Source organism: Mesoplodon bidens (assembly GCF_964165515.1).
Source record: "Mesoplodon bidens genome assembly, chromosome: 10".
NCBI lineage: Eukaryota > Metazoa > Chordata > Mammalia > Artiodactyla > Ziphiidae > Mesoplodon > Mesoplodon bidens.
In genome coordinates, this window is record NC_138172.1 from 45,504,750 (window position 1) to 45,518,311 (window position 13,562).

The 13,562-nt window shown below is 40.8% G+C and overlaps 1 protein-coding gene across 1 annotated transcript in view; it reads right to left on the minus strand.

The window, feature by feature from the left end:
• Positions 1 to 13,562, minus strand: part of ULK4 (unc-51 like kinase 4) — a 550,770-nt gene that overhangs the window by 285,686 nt on the left and 251,522 nt on the right. The window contains exon 29 of the mRNA XM_081246952.1: positions 7,737 to 7,785. Coding sequence (XP_081103078.1) covers positions 7,737 to 7,785 — 49 coding nt within the window. The remainder of the gene's footprint in view (positions 1 to 7,736; positions 7,786 to 13,562) is intronic.

Genomic DNA, 13,562 nt, shown 5'->3' on the forward strand with positions numbered 1-13,562 from the left:
GAGCTATTTAAAAAGCTCTCCTTTCCCCATAAATCTATACACTGCTTTACTGCATCAGATTTCCTGGCTCAGCTTGAAAATCCTTTGCAGTGAGGGGTAAGCACATAAATTCTGCTTTTTCTTGCTCATCCAAGAAAACAAATGCAAAGAGCATCAAAAGCAAATGCTAGGGTTTCCCTGGTGGTGCAGTGGTTGAGAGTCCACCTGCCAATGCAGGGGACACGGGTTCGTGCCCCAGTCCAGGAAGATCCCACATGCCGCGGAGCGGCTGGGCCCGTGAGCCATGGCCGCTGAGCCTGCGCGTCCGGAGCCTGTGCTCCACAACGGGAGAGGCCACATCGGTGGGAGGCCCGCGTACCGCAAAAAAAAAAAAAAAAAAGCAAATGCTAGTAGATGTTTGCTGCTTTAATCAAAACTAGTAACTTTCTACCGATATTTCCACATTCTCAAAAAAGTGGGTATCTCAATAATTTTGTTCACGAATAAACTTCTGGGGTTTATTTACCTACTGAGGAACTTTGAGATAACATAACATTCACTGGTCATATATTGAGAATGAATGATCACTGCTTTTAAACTTGGCTCTTCCAGTACCTCTTTGTATATACCACAAGTTATCTTACTTTGTTCCATCTATCAAAGGGCCCCAAACACATAGGGCTTTGGAGTAGTGAGAATGCACAAGGCCTGATGACCACAGTGGGCATTTTAACACAAGCCTGAACCCAAAGTTGACCAATGGCCAATCACTGGGCATCCTCAGATATTGTCCTCAGATATTGCAGAGTTAGAAAAGAAGTAAAATTGAGTGGTATCACTAGTCATGGCCAAAATTCAGGGGAGCTACAACCACACTGCCTTTTGTGAGTACATTATACTGAAGAACACTGGCCCTTCCTACCGTTTCATCTTCCAATCCACCATCAAGGGGAGAAAGGTCAGCTGTGATTGCACTCTTGAAGAAAGGGTCTAAATATAACAGCCATGCCTCACTTCCCTCACTTGTTCACTAATAAATCAAAACGTACTGAAAAACAAAAAGCAGGGAGGGCAATGTGCTGGGGACGAACGCGGTTTGGTTGTACATAGAGCAGTTTCCTCCTGAAGTGAAAGTCACAATGGGACTGAGGATACAAGACAGGAAATCACCTACTGCAGCACTCTCCAACAGAAATATAATGCAAACCACCTATTTTTAATATTCTGAAAGCTGCAGTGAAAAAAAAGAAACAGATAAAATTAATTTTAATAATTTTCCATTTAGCCCAACACATCCAAAAGACTACCATTTAAACATGTAATCAATACAGGAAAATTAATCAGCTACGTTACACTCTTTTTTCCCTTGGAAATTTGGTATCTATTTGACACTTAGAACGCATCTCAATTCAGACAGCCATGTTTCAAGTGCTCGTTGTGCTTTATGTGGCTACTGGCTACCATATTGAAAAGCGCAGGTCTGCAGGAGAGATTTAATCAACAGCACAGGCAATGAGATGAGTGCAGGGGGACAGGCTCACATAAGTACCTAAGATTCACAGACCTTCAAACAAGAACACCGCCTCTCCTTCCAGTACTATACTAATTCTTTTGCTTGTTCAAACTTTAATCCAGTGTTTCTTTTCTCTTGATTCTCCCTTATAACACCTTATTGGACCATGCATCTCTTTTCACTGGTCTGTAACTCATTCTTGTTGAGGTTTCATTTATTTGCTATGCCCTAATTTTACCCTTACTTCTTCACAAGTCTAATCCCACGATCAATTAAGAATAAAACCAAAAAACACAAAAGCTTAACACTCTTAGGAAGTACATTATTTGACATCCTATCACTTTCTACTTCTATGGTTTGTAACTAGACCATCTCCTTACAGAGAAGGAAGAGGGAATAGTACCTGTTTCCTCAAAGTGAAGCCCAGGAACTAGAGCAGAACTAGAAACAAGAATGATGATGATAACACACAAGATTACACGGACTTGGGAGAAGCCCTATGTAACACACTCCCAATATATGCCCTGTAATTGGCCAAAGATATCCTAAGCCCTATTTTAGCATTTTTTCAGTGGATATAACATGTAGTTTTTATCTTAATACAGTCCATCTTCTTTCAAACCATTTGGGCTGATTATGCAGTAACTAGTCATGCTTTAGCCCAAGTATGCTGATAGAAGTTTATTTTACTTAGCTTCAACCCATTTATTCAGCTAACCAGATAACATGGTATTGATCAGAGCAAAGTCATTAGTTCAGCTGCTGTATGGGCAACTTCACTTCATTCAATCCAGTATCAATACATTGCACACTAGCCCCAGAGAGTTATTCTGTAAATATCAGTTTACAGAATAGATCTGCGCAAATCCATCTCCTTCCTCACCCCCACTGAACAAAACACTTCGAAGTACATACTTTAATGGCAGTATGTTAGCAGTGTATAAAATCATCTTTGTATATACCAGGAATTGGCTATAGAGCTCCATCCTACAATCTGCAGAATCCCTGATAGGCATCCATGTAGATTGAAGATTCAGATTTATCCCCTGCATCCAGTAAGTACTCTTTGTGTAACTTTTAAAGTACCTTCCTAAGTCAAGCATTTTGAAATTTTAATCAAATCATGTTTTCTATTTTAGAAACTCATGCTCAAGTGCAGAGCAGCAGCTTATTAATGGCATATTGGACACAAGCATGCAGATGCTTAAACTTACAAGTAACTTGTCATTTTAACCCTAAGAACAAATTCACATTAGATGGGCTGCAACTAGAATGGAGCAAAGTAATTTTAGAAGCCTGATGAACACTCAGGATTGGAAACATTCCTTAAATGTGATGAGGCTACCAGTCTGTACTACTTTGGTATTTCAGGGACTAAATCCTTTAGGCTCCAAAGGTCGGTAAAGAGACTCTTTCCTAAAGATACAGTTGACTTGAAAGATTTACTCAAGCTTGCTTCAACTGCTGTCCTCGAGAACTGTTAAAACAATATAATTGTCAAACTCGTGGGCTGCTAATCCCATTTTTATTGTTAACATTTGCCAATGAAATTGCTCTTTAATTGTCTGCTCTGGAATAGACACATAAAATATCATGACAGCAATATTTTGGCACATATTGGAAAATCTGCTATGAATATAGATTTTTTTTTCCAATAAAATACAGGTTGCCCATATTACTTGGCATTAAAATGATTTACGGAAGTAGGTCAAAACATAAACCACTGAAATCAAATGAAGAGAGATTAGAGTTTTAGCAAAACCCAAAGGCTGATCCGTCCAAATTCATACTTAAGACACATTTAAAAGCAATGTCTACTCTTCGGAAAGTGGCAAAGGAGAAAGAAGAATGCTTTCCATCCTGCTCGCCCAGCAACTCTGCACTCAAAACCAAGCCACCAGGTCCTCCTATGATTGACTTTCTCCAGGGGCCCGCATTTATTAAGCAGATCCAGACTGCCTTAGAGTCGTAGACCCTTAAGGCTGTATGTGGGGATCTAGTCAGCTAAATTCAATGCAGGCTGACTGAGCCTCCACTCCCCCCAACACAGCTGCCTTGTACTGTCAGTGAAAATGCAGTGTCTGCCAGGGAAGCAGCACTGAGCTTCTGTGACAGCTCCCTTTTGCAAGCTACCAGCTACCTGGTTCGTCCCACCACTTGGCCTGCCAAGAGTGGGGACACTTGCAGCTGGAACACAGGATTAAAAATATCCTGCCTGTTCTCTAGCCTGAATGTAGTGTTAGAACTCCTGGACCCTTAGACGAGACCTCTGAGACCGGCTCTATCTTTTAAGCTCCCTTCCCACAGTCCATTTGGCTGATCTCAGAAGCCTCGCTCATGGAGTCTTACAGGTGACTCCCAGAATCCAGCTTTCAACCTGTTTCAAGTTTTCAGTAAAAGCCCATGACCCTAATCCTGATCCTCTCCCAGACCCAACCCCAATGGCCAGGCAGCATACCTCCTCACTGCACATAGCCCCAGCAGCAGAGGGGCTCAAAAAGTTTTCTTTTAAATAGAGGATCCTGATTTTTCTTAATTTTTAAATTGAAGTATAGTTTATGTAGAATATTATATAAGCTACTAGTGTACAAGATATTGATTCACATTTTTTCAAGGTTATACTCCATTTACAGTTCTTATAAAATATTGGCTATATTCCCCATGTACAATATAGCCTTGCAGCTTATTTTATTCATAATAGCTTGTACCTCTTAATCCTCTACCCCTATACTGCCCCTCCTCCCTCCCCTCTCCCCACTGGTAACCACTAGTTTGTTTAGAGGACCGTGATTTTGAAAAGCATAAATTATTTGCAAAGCCAACAAATAAGAAAGAACCACAGTATAAAGCTCTGCGGGAATCTGGTCCCAAACTACTCACTCCCCACCATCTCTCCACGGCCCTGGTGCAGGCACATTTAAGTACTCACCATCCCCAAAGCTGGAATGCCCCCTCTCCTCATGACAAGCCGCTCAAGACCCTGTTCAAAGGTTACTTCTCACTGTTGTGGCCTCTCCCGTTGCAGAGCACAGGCTCCGGACGCGCAGGCTCAGCGGCCATGGCTCACAGGTCCAGCCGCTCCGCGGCATGTGGGATCTTCCCAGACCGGGGCACGAACCCGTGTCCCCTGCATCGGCAGGCGGACTCTCAACCACTGTGCCACCAGGGAAGCCCCAAAGGTTACTTCTTCTGTGAAACTCCTCTCCCTACATGGAGCAGAGCCAATCACTCCCTCCCCTGGAGCTCACAGTATTCTCTTTCTCCCTTGAGAAACCTCCTACCAAACAGGATGACAAATTTAGAATTCTGCTGCCTTTATCTTCACCTTCCTCCAAGCCTGCAGGAAAGACATAGAAGCTGACGGCAATTCCTGCCCACCATAAGAAACAGTTTTGCTTTGTAATGAAAAACATCTAGAAGAGGATGTCTTACACTGTGGGTAAGAGCATATCATATGAGGAACTCTAGAAAAGAACGATGTTATAAAGCCCGTTATCAGGCTCTAAGTACATCAAACCGAAAATGGAAAACAGTTATGTGCTAAGAGTAAAGAAAAAAATCATCAAGAGGTCACAGTGGACCACGAGCTAAATGAGTCAAATGCTGTTTTGTTTTTTAATGAGTGGCTAAAAGACACAAGCAGTAGCCAAAGGGTCTTGTACAATCTTTTCATTATGTCTCGTTCTGATCAAACCATTGCTAGAAGCTGCTATATATATGCCAGACACCACCTAGGCCCTTGAACTTAGAAACCAAACCCAACTGAAGTATACACTGTGTTTTCTTGAATCCAGGAATCCATCAGTTCTAAGATACACCATTATTTTATCAAGCACTACAGAAGAAAAATGCTTTCAATTAAACTATGGCATGGTTTCTTATTACTTAGAATTTTCATTTTATTTTTATTGAAAGAGCTCTTTTAAACTTAGACATATATTTTTCTAATATATCGTTCTTGGGCACTAATAAAAAGAAAAATAAAACTGAAATGAATTGGTTAAGGCAATGACAACCAGGTCACCTGGCTGAAAGCAACTGTAAAATGTCATTGGTTTGGGAAGTATAGCCTGGATTCAGAAATGTTAAAATATGAGGGGAAAAAAAAAAGTACAGCATAGAATCAATAAAATATTATGTCTAGCTCGGTGACAAAAATTTAGAAAGGACAAGGTAATAGTTCATAGGATAACTGCTACAAAGATACTTCATTGATTAAAAACATATTTATACAGAGAAAAAAGTAGAGATTATTCAACTCAAGAAAGACAAAAATAGAATAGGGATTCAATAATGTTCTTCAAATACATCAAAAGTCCTGTCCCCAACTGATTTCCAACTGTTTTTTTTCTTTACTTTTTCTTAGCAGCAGGACCTCTTTTCAAAATAAGGGCCTACAAAACACTTGAGTATGGAGCTGTTCCGGCAGGAGGAAAAGCCTCATCCCAGAAATGTCTCCGAGGTCATAGGGCTCAGGACAAGTTGAAATCCTGACCTGGAAAGTATATGTCACCTCTACGCACTCCCAACGACAGCTACAACACAATGACAGGGGGTTCAATGGTGGCATTAATCAGTTAAACATTTGCACAATATGAAGCCTTGCTAGGTGCTCATTATACAGATTCACCACATATGGAGGGGTTTTGGTAACGTACAAGGAAGAATTTTCCATGTGTGGGATTTTAGACCTTGAGATGATTGCCAAAGGCTGGGTAGAGAACTTTCTATCAGCCACAAAAGGAGCTGTATTGACCTCAGCAGGTCAGAAGCCCTCCTGGCACAGCAAGGGGATGAGTCACATCCATGAGTTTAAGGTCCAGTCTAGCTCCAGCTCTCTCTGTCTGCAGCACCAAGTCTCTTTTCAAGTTCAAGCCAGAGGTGGCTGAATGTGGACAGCTTTGGCTCCTGCCCTCTGCCCAACCGTGCAGCCGAACCCAACATTAACGGCACCCGTGGCCCTCCAAAAACAAATCCAACTCCACAACGAATTAGCAAGTAATATATGTCCTACTAAAGGTGGGAGACGCACATACCACTGGGCAAAGCTTAAAAATCTCCACTAGACAGCTGATGATCTCCACGGTTCTTCATCTCCTTTTTCTCCCTTTCTTCTCCTGATACTGCCTCTAAAATCCCCTTTGACTATTTGAAGCAATTCAATCCTCTTAGCATGGCAGCTCTGGGTCATCTTGTTGTCACTGGAGCGTGTTTTGGGAATACTACCCATGCCCACCCCTACTCCCCGCCTAACTCAAAGAGCTCAGCAAACCCAACAGCTCTCCACCAAAAAAAAGGGCAATCTGCAGCTAAGAAAAATAATGTTTTCACCATACAGCCCTATCAGCACACAAACAACTTGTAGATTAATGTTTTAGGATGATTAAAGAGGGCTAATCTTCCATTTGTAGGGTTATCAGACAATAACAGCTATTGCTCTATTGATGACCAAGGCAGGTTCGGCTGATCTGACTGCAGACATGTCCCCCTCCTTTGTCCCTTGCACTGTCAGTCAGCTATGGAGGGAAACATTTTGGTAAAGCGGGGACAACCCACTCAGGTACAAGAGAACACTTCTTTGGCTAAGGGCACTCCCTTGCTATAAGTACCAACTGAGTTTTCAGCCTAATTCTCAGATTTGTATTTAGTATAAATAGGGATTTATCAGAAGTGAGAAAAGCCAACCCTTCGTCCCATTTTATTCTCTACACATAGGAACCAGAGAGGAAAGGTTTTCTTTAACCGATGGTTTTCAAACAAGTTGTGTTCTAGGAATGGAAAAAATGGTGTACGGAAGCTAAGCTATTCTACGTTCTGAAGAAGACAACTTCTTCCCAAAGGCATAAAATTGTTGATCTGACCCAGTGATGACAAAGTCAGAGCTTCATGGTGAAAATCAGAAAATTCATATTGAAGCACAGCGATCATCATTCTTCCCTTCCTCCACAAACCAACCTCAGATACAGTATTCTTTCTATATTAGATAACACATTTTTAACTTTATAGAAATAAAATGCAAAGGATTTTCAGAAAGAGGGCAGGTCATTAAACAGCGTCCCTATACAATCTCAGAGCTGGACAAGAGCTCAGACAAGGAAACTGAGGCCTAATAAGGTTAAGTGACATGATGGACACACAATCCTTCTGGGCAGAGTTAGGGTTAGAACCCAACCAAACAACGTGGTGAAAACTTTAAAAACTTTTAAACTTCACTTGAATTTCAGACACACATTTCTTCTCTTACCAGAATTACATCAAAAATGCGTGGGATCAGTTTGCTTTCTTCCACAAGTCTGTTAAAAAATGAAAAGATAATTTATTAATTATTTTAAAATTATTTAAACTGCTACCCTGATATGGAGCATTGCAGCCCCATGTTTTATTGCTTAAATTCTGTGACCGAAAAATATTATGACTAAATACTCATTTTAATACACTGAACTACATCTAAACACAAGAAATATGAGGCTTCTTTGCAAATGACTATTAGCTTAGCCTCACTGATCTGTAGCAAGTAAAACCTCAGACTGATATTTATAAATGTAAAATTTTATTAAAATTCACAATTATTATAAAGACTGTCAAAATAGGCAATGCCGGCTGAAATAATGTAACCAATCCTCCCTGTAGTTAAATTATTAGCATGCCACACTGTAATCTTTCATATATGCCTCATTAGTTATCTTCTCAGCATTAATGATTTAATGTACAATGATTTTTAATGATCTTTAAAAAAAGGTAGACACCAATCACTCAGTAGTTTCTAGGCACTTTATCTCATCAAACCTAGTTATAAATTGTCATCTGTTTGTAACAGAAGAATTTTTTCATGCTACTTAAGGGAAAATAGCCTTGATTCAAAAGTGATAGTTTTTTAAGGACAATACTTCAATCTCTAAATATTCCTTTATTCCAGGGGTCAGTAAACTTTTTTCTATAAAGGGCCAAATAGTAAATATTCTAGGCTTTGCAGGCCACACAGTCTCTATAGCATCTACTTACCTCTGTCTCCATAATGTAAAAGCAGGCATAAATAATACATAAATGAATAGGCATGGCTGTGTTCCAATAAAATTTTATTTACAAAAACAGGCAGTGTCCCATATTTGGCCCACAAGCTATAATTTGCTGATCCTGCTCCAGTTTAAAAAAAAATCAGATTCCTTAACTTGATTAGAATTTACTTTGTAGGATAAACTACAGCACTTAAGACAAGCATGTTGTTTTCGTTGTATGTGCTGTTTGTCTATTTCACAGAAAACGCCAGGAGGATAGAAAGGGAATTTATTGTCTGGCCTCCCTAGAGCTTGTTTGTCTATGATAATACATTGATGAAAGAAAAGCCTATGAGATTCGCCAAAAAAAAGATCACAGTGTTTTACAAATATCTGTTAAGGAAAAGTGAGATACAGAGAGAATTCTCAGAGACTGAAGCACTTAGAAAGCCCTAGCTCAGTATCTAGCAAAAATAAACGTGATGATTTCGGTAGTCTCGATACATTAGAGGGAAAAGGTTTTGACTACAAATATTAAATTCATTTACATTCTCTCACTTTCCTGGGCACTGAAGGCTCAGATGTGAGGATGGAGCTCCTTATACCATGCCTGGGCAGGACAAGAAATGCACAGACTCAGGACCAAGCACAACTTTATGTCAGCACATTCTTAATCCTCTTCCTCAGCTTCCTAGATGTTAACCATATCGTTTGCTAAATAGATCTTTTTCAATTTTTATGACATATACTTCTATTAGGCCCAGGCTGAAAGAGCCAAGCACATACATCTCCAAGTGGCCCTAGCAACCACAGCCAAGAAAGTCACAGGGACACAGGCACCACTGCCTCCCCAATGGTACCTAGAAGTGACATCTCCCTGTATCACAGTCTACCCCAACATTCAGATCCAGAAGCAGCCACTCACAACACCAGCCTTTCTGTGATGGTATTTTAAAATACATTCTATTACTTACATATGATTACATAAACGACCTTAATTCTTTCTTAAAAATTGCAACTAGTTCATTTCCGGGTCTCTGCATGACGAGCAGGCCCGCCTGGACTACCTCTTAAGTCTCCTTCAAGTTCTAACACTTCGATCCTCACATTCTTCTGAACACAATGAACCAGAAAAATTTTGTTCTTTGATTTGACTAACACATAATTTAGAGCCACATCTGGTAAATAAAAAGGGAACTCAAGCGAAATAAAATCACTTTTAGTAAAAAAAAAATGTTTTTTCTATGACATTTTCTGTGACTCATGAACTAACCTCACATGTAATCCTAAAAGCACTCTAAAGCAGGTATGGGACAACGGTGGCTGCATACACTTACAACTATCTGAGGCAGCACTTTTCCAGACTATGGGAAGTGACTGATAAGTGGGCAATGAGTTTACTGGCTGTTGACTAGCATTTTCTTAATTTAAAACAATACAATAGAAAATATCCAAGGGTCTCGCACACAGTATTGTCCGTGGCATTTTTATTTCACTTATAGGTCTGAATACGTGTACTGGGTAGTGACATAAAATGCATTTTGTTTTATTGTGAGTTGTATATAAAATATCTGAAATCCACAGATTTTAGACTGCTTTAGAGACCATAGTTTTCAATATGTTCTTAAAGTTTGATTTTAAAAAATATGTCTCCTTACTTTAAGCATCTCCTTTCATATCATCATAAGTCCAATTAGTAGCTCGGTTCTCAAATGATCAACCCTTGATGTGTTCTGAGTAATGGAGCTCTCTTGCTCTGACCTGGTCCTCTGGGGAGCAGCTCCAGTGCTCGGGCCTTGCTTTTCTCTATTTTCTGGCACAATTACATTTCATATACTTTGAAAATAGGGCTAAATATAAAGTAAGCTTAGCAATATTTAGATATAAAAGACTAGTTGCAACACAGGAAAAATTGGTACAGGGAGATCACTCCCATTCTGTTCAGAGAGCTATAACACTAGGTTGGGTTGAATTTCAAACCATTATTAGCATTCTTTAAATTTTTCCTTTAAAACTTAGAAGGAGGTGCAGGGAGAGGAAGGCAGAGGATCTCCACCTGCTCTTTGCTCAGATTTGCGGGACAAAGAAAGTGGTCCCCAAAAGCAAGAAAACAGGCCTACGGAGACACAGGGGTCCACCCATGGAGCTGCACTGTCTTGAGTTTGCTTCCTCGCTTGAAGGTTTTATCTACCCCTGGGGTAGAGACCATACACATGGAGAAGGGCCACAAGTCTAGAGCCAAAGGCCCCAACAGTCAACCCTATCCATCAGGGACAATGTCCTCCCCAAAGGGCTTCTCCACACACTGTCTCTGCATTTCTGGAATCCATCTGGTCATACAGATCTTACTTAGTACTGGAGACATTTCTTCCTGGATACTATCTCAAGTTATGATTAACACTCTTGAACCCTTGTCATGGGCTAATCTTATAACTCAAAGTCAATGCCTTTAAGCTCAGTCAAGTCAAATAGCTTGACAGACAAATATCATATGATATAGCTAATATATGAATGAATCACTTTGCTGTACACCTGAAACTAACACAATATTGTAAATCAATTATACTTCAATAAAATTTTTTTTAAAAAATGGCTTGACATATACATAACCAAACATAAAAACAAAATTCAACTTCTATCAGAGATATATGCACAGGATACAGGGGACTAGACGTGGGAAAAACCTAGTGAGCCCAGACTACTGAAAAGTGGTGCTCATCAGCCTTGAAAGACAGGGGATTGGCCAGCTACAGTATGTGGAGGAGCCAGGTGTGCCTACATGGATACAATGGTGAGGATAACCGGAGAAGTCTAACTAGTAAAGGGACAATGTGAAAGATGGAGCAGAATGATGTAGCCTTGACCGTCAGGCTTAGAAGTTTGGATTGCATCCTAAAAGGATGGGAAGACTCTGACGAATTTTAAGCTGAAGAATGACACCATTGGATTTGCTATTCAAACTCCAATCTGACAGTAATAGGAATAAAGGAACTGGTGAAGCAGTGCAGCCTAGAACATTGCTCCTCAAAGTGTGGTCTGCAGACCAGAGCCAGTCTGCAAACAGCCCACATCTATGACACTATAATGACAGAAACTGGAAAGATTAAGTTTTAATCTGTTGGATCTAATGATAAAAAATTTGAACTTTGTGGCAGTTTTATAACAAGGCCCCAGCAACATATGATGACAAACAGAATATCTGCATAGTCTCAAAGGACCTATCCACAAGGTATTTACAGTGGGGAACCCTGGCAGGGAGCACCTTCCCCAAGGAGCACGTTTCACATCACCAGGAATAAGACATGCTGATGTCATGTACACCCTGATATCACACACTAAGGAGGGCACATCATCACTTCTGGGGTACTTTTGTGAAAAATGCATAACCCTAAACTAACCATGAAAAAATTCAAGCAAATTTGAGGGGCAGCTTGCAAAATAACTACCTGTACACTTCAAAAGCATTAGTCATGAAAGACAGGGAAGGGTGAGAACTGTCCCATATTGGAGCAGACTAAGGAGACCTGAAAACTAAATGCACTGTGGCGTCCTAGATTAGACCCGGGACCAGAGAAAGGACATTATTGGGAAAACTGGCAAAACTGGAATAAAATCTGCAGATCAGTTAACAATATTACATCAATGATAATTTCCTGGTTTTGACAACAGTACTATGGCTCAGTAAGATGTTACCATTAGTGGAAGTTGGGTGAAGGGCATATGGAAATTCTCTGTAATATTTTTACAACTTTTCGATAAGGCTAAATTTATTTCAAAATTAAAAAAAATTTTTAATGGCTCCCAAATTCTTCAAGTCTCCTCTCTTTGAGAAGTGGGGTCTGTATCCTCTCCTCTTGAATCTTGGCAGGTTTGTAACTACTTTGACCAACAGAGTAGCATAGCAGTGACACTATGTGTTTTCTGCTTATATTCTGTCTTTTTATAATTTCGCTTTCATAGCATTTTATTAAAATGTTTATTCTGGTTATCTGCTGCTGCATAACAAACCAATCCCAAATGTAGAGCCAGAAAGCAGTAAGTACTTTATGACACTCACTGATTCTGTGAGTCGTGAATTTGGACAGGGCACAGTGGGGATGACCTGTCTTTGTCCCCGATGTTTGAGGCCTCAGCTGGGAAGACACAAGGCTGGGGTTGACTAGACCAGCTTAGGGGCTGTAATTATCTGAAGGCTTCTCATTCACACGTCTGGCATCTGGGCTGGGATGACTCAAGGAAGGCTGTTAATTCTGTTGACTGGATCACCCAGTACTGCCCTCTCCACGTGGCATGGCCTCTCAAAGCATGGCAGCTGAGTGCCAAGGAGGAGCTTTCCTAGAGAACCAGGCAGAAGCTGCATGGCCTTTCCTAACAGCCTTTGCAACACAGAGCATCACTTGAAAATGGTAAGAGGTTATAAGACTGTCATTAAGGCCAGCCCAGACTCAGGTGGAGGAAACTAGAGGCTCCTGAGAGAGGGAGTGGCATGGTCACGTGACAGAAGAGCACAGGGACGGGAGATGTTTTTGCAGCCATCTTCGTAAAACACAATCTGCCACAGTATTGGTCTGCAACACACTGGAATTTCAATAACTGTTTCTTCACCAGTTTGAGCAACACTGGCCTAGAAGCAGAGAGACCAGTTAACAAGCTACTACAGTGATGCAAAGGAGACATGACAGAGGCCTCATATTAGTTTTCTATTGCTGCATAACGAATGACCACAAACTTCATGGCTTAAAGCACACCTGCTGATTAGCTCAAAGGTCTGCAGGTCAGAAGTCTAACTCAGCATGGCTGAGTTATCTGCTCAGAGTATCAAAATTCTGGAATCAAGATGCCAGCTGGGTTAAATTTTCATCTGGAGGGTGGAAGGGATCCATTTTCAATCACTGTTGACAGAACTCAGTTCCTTGCAGTTGTAGGACTGAGGCCCCTATTTCCTTGCTGGCTGTCAGCTAGGGGTCCCTCTCAGGTTCTAGAGGCCACTCACATTCCTTGCCACGTGGCCCCCTCCATCTCCAAAACCAGCAAGGGAGAATCTCCTCCATGTAGAATCCTTCTCAAGTTTCAAA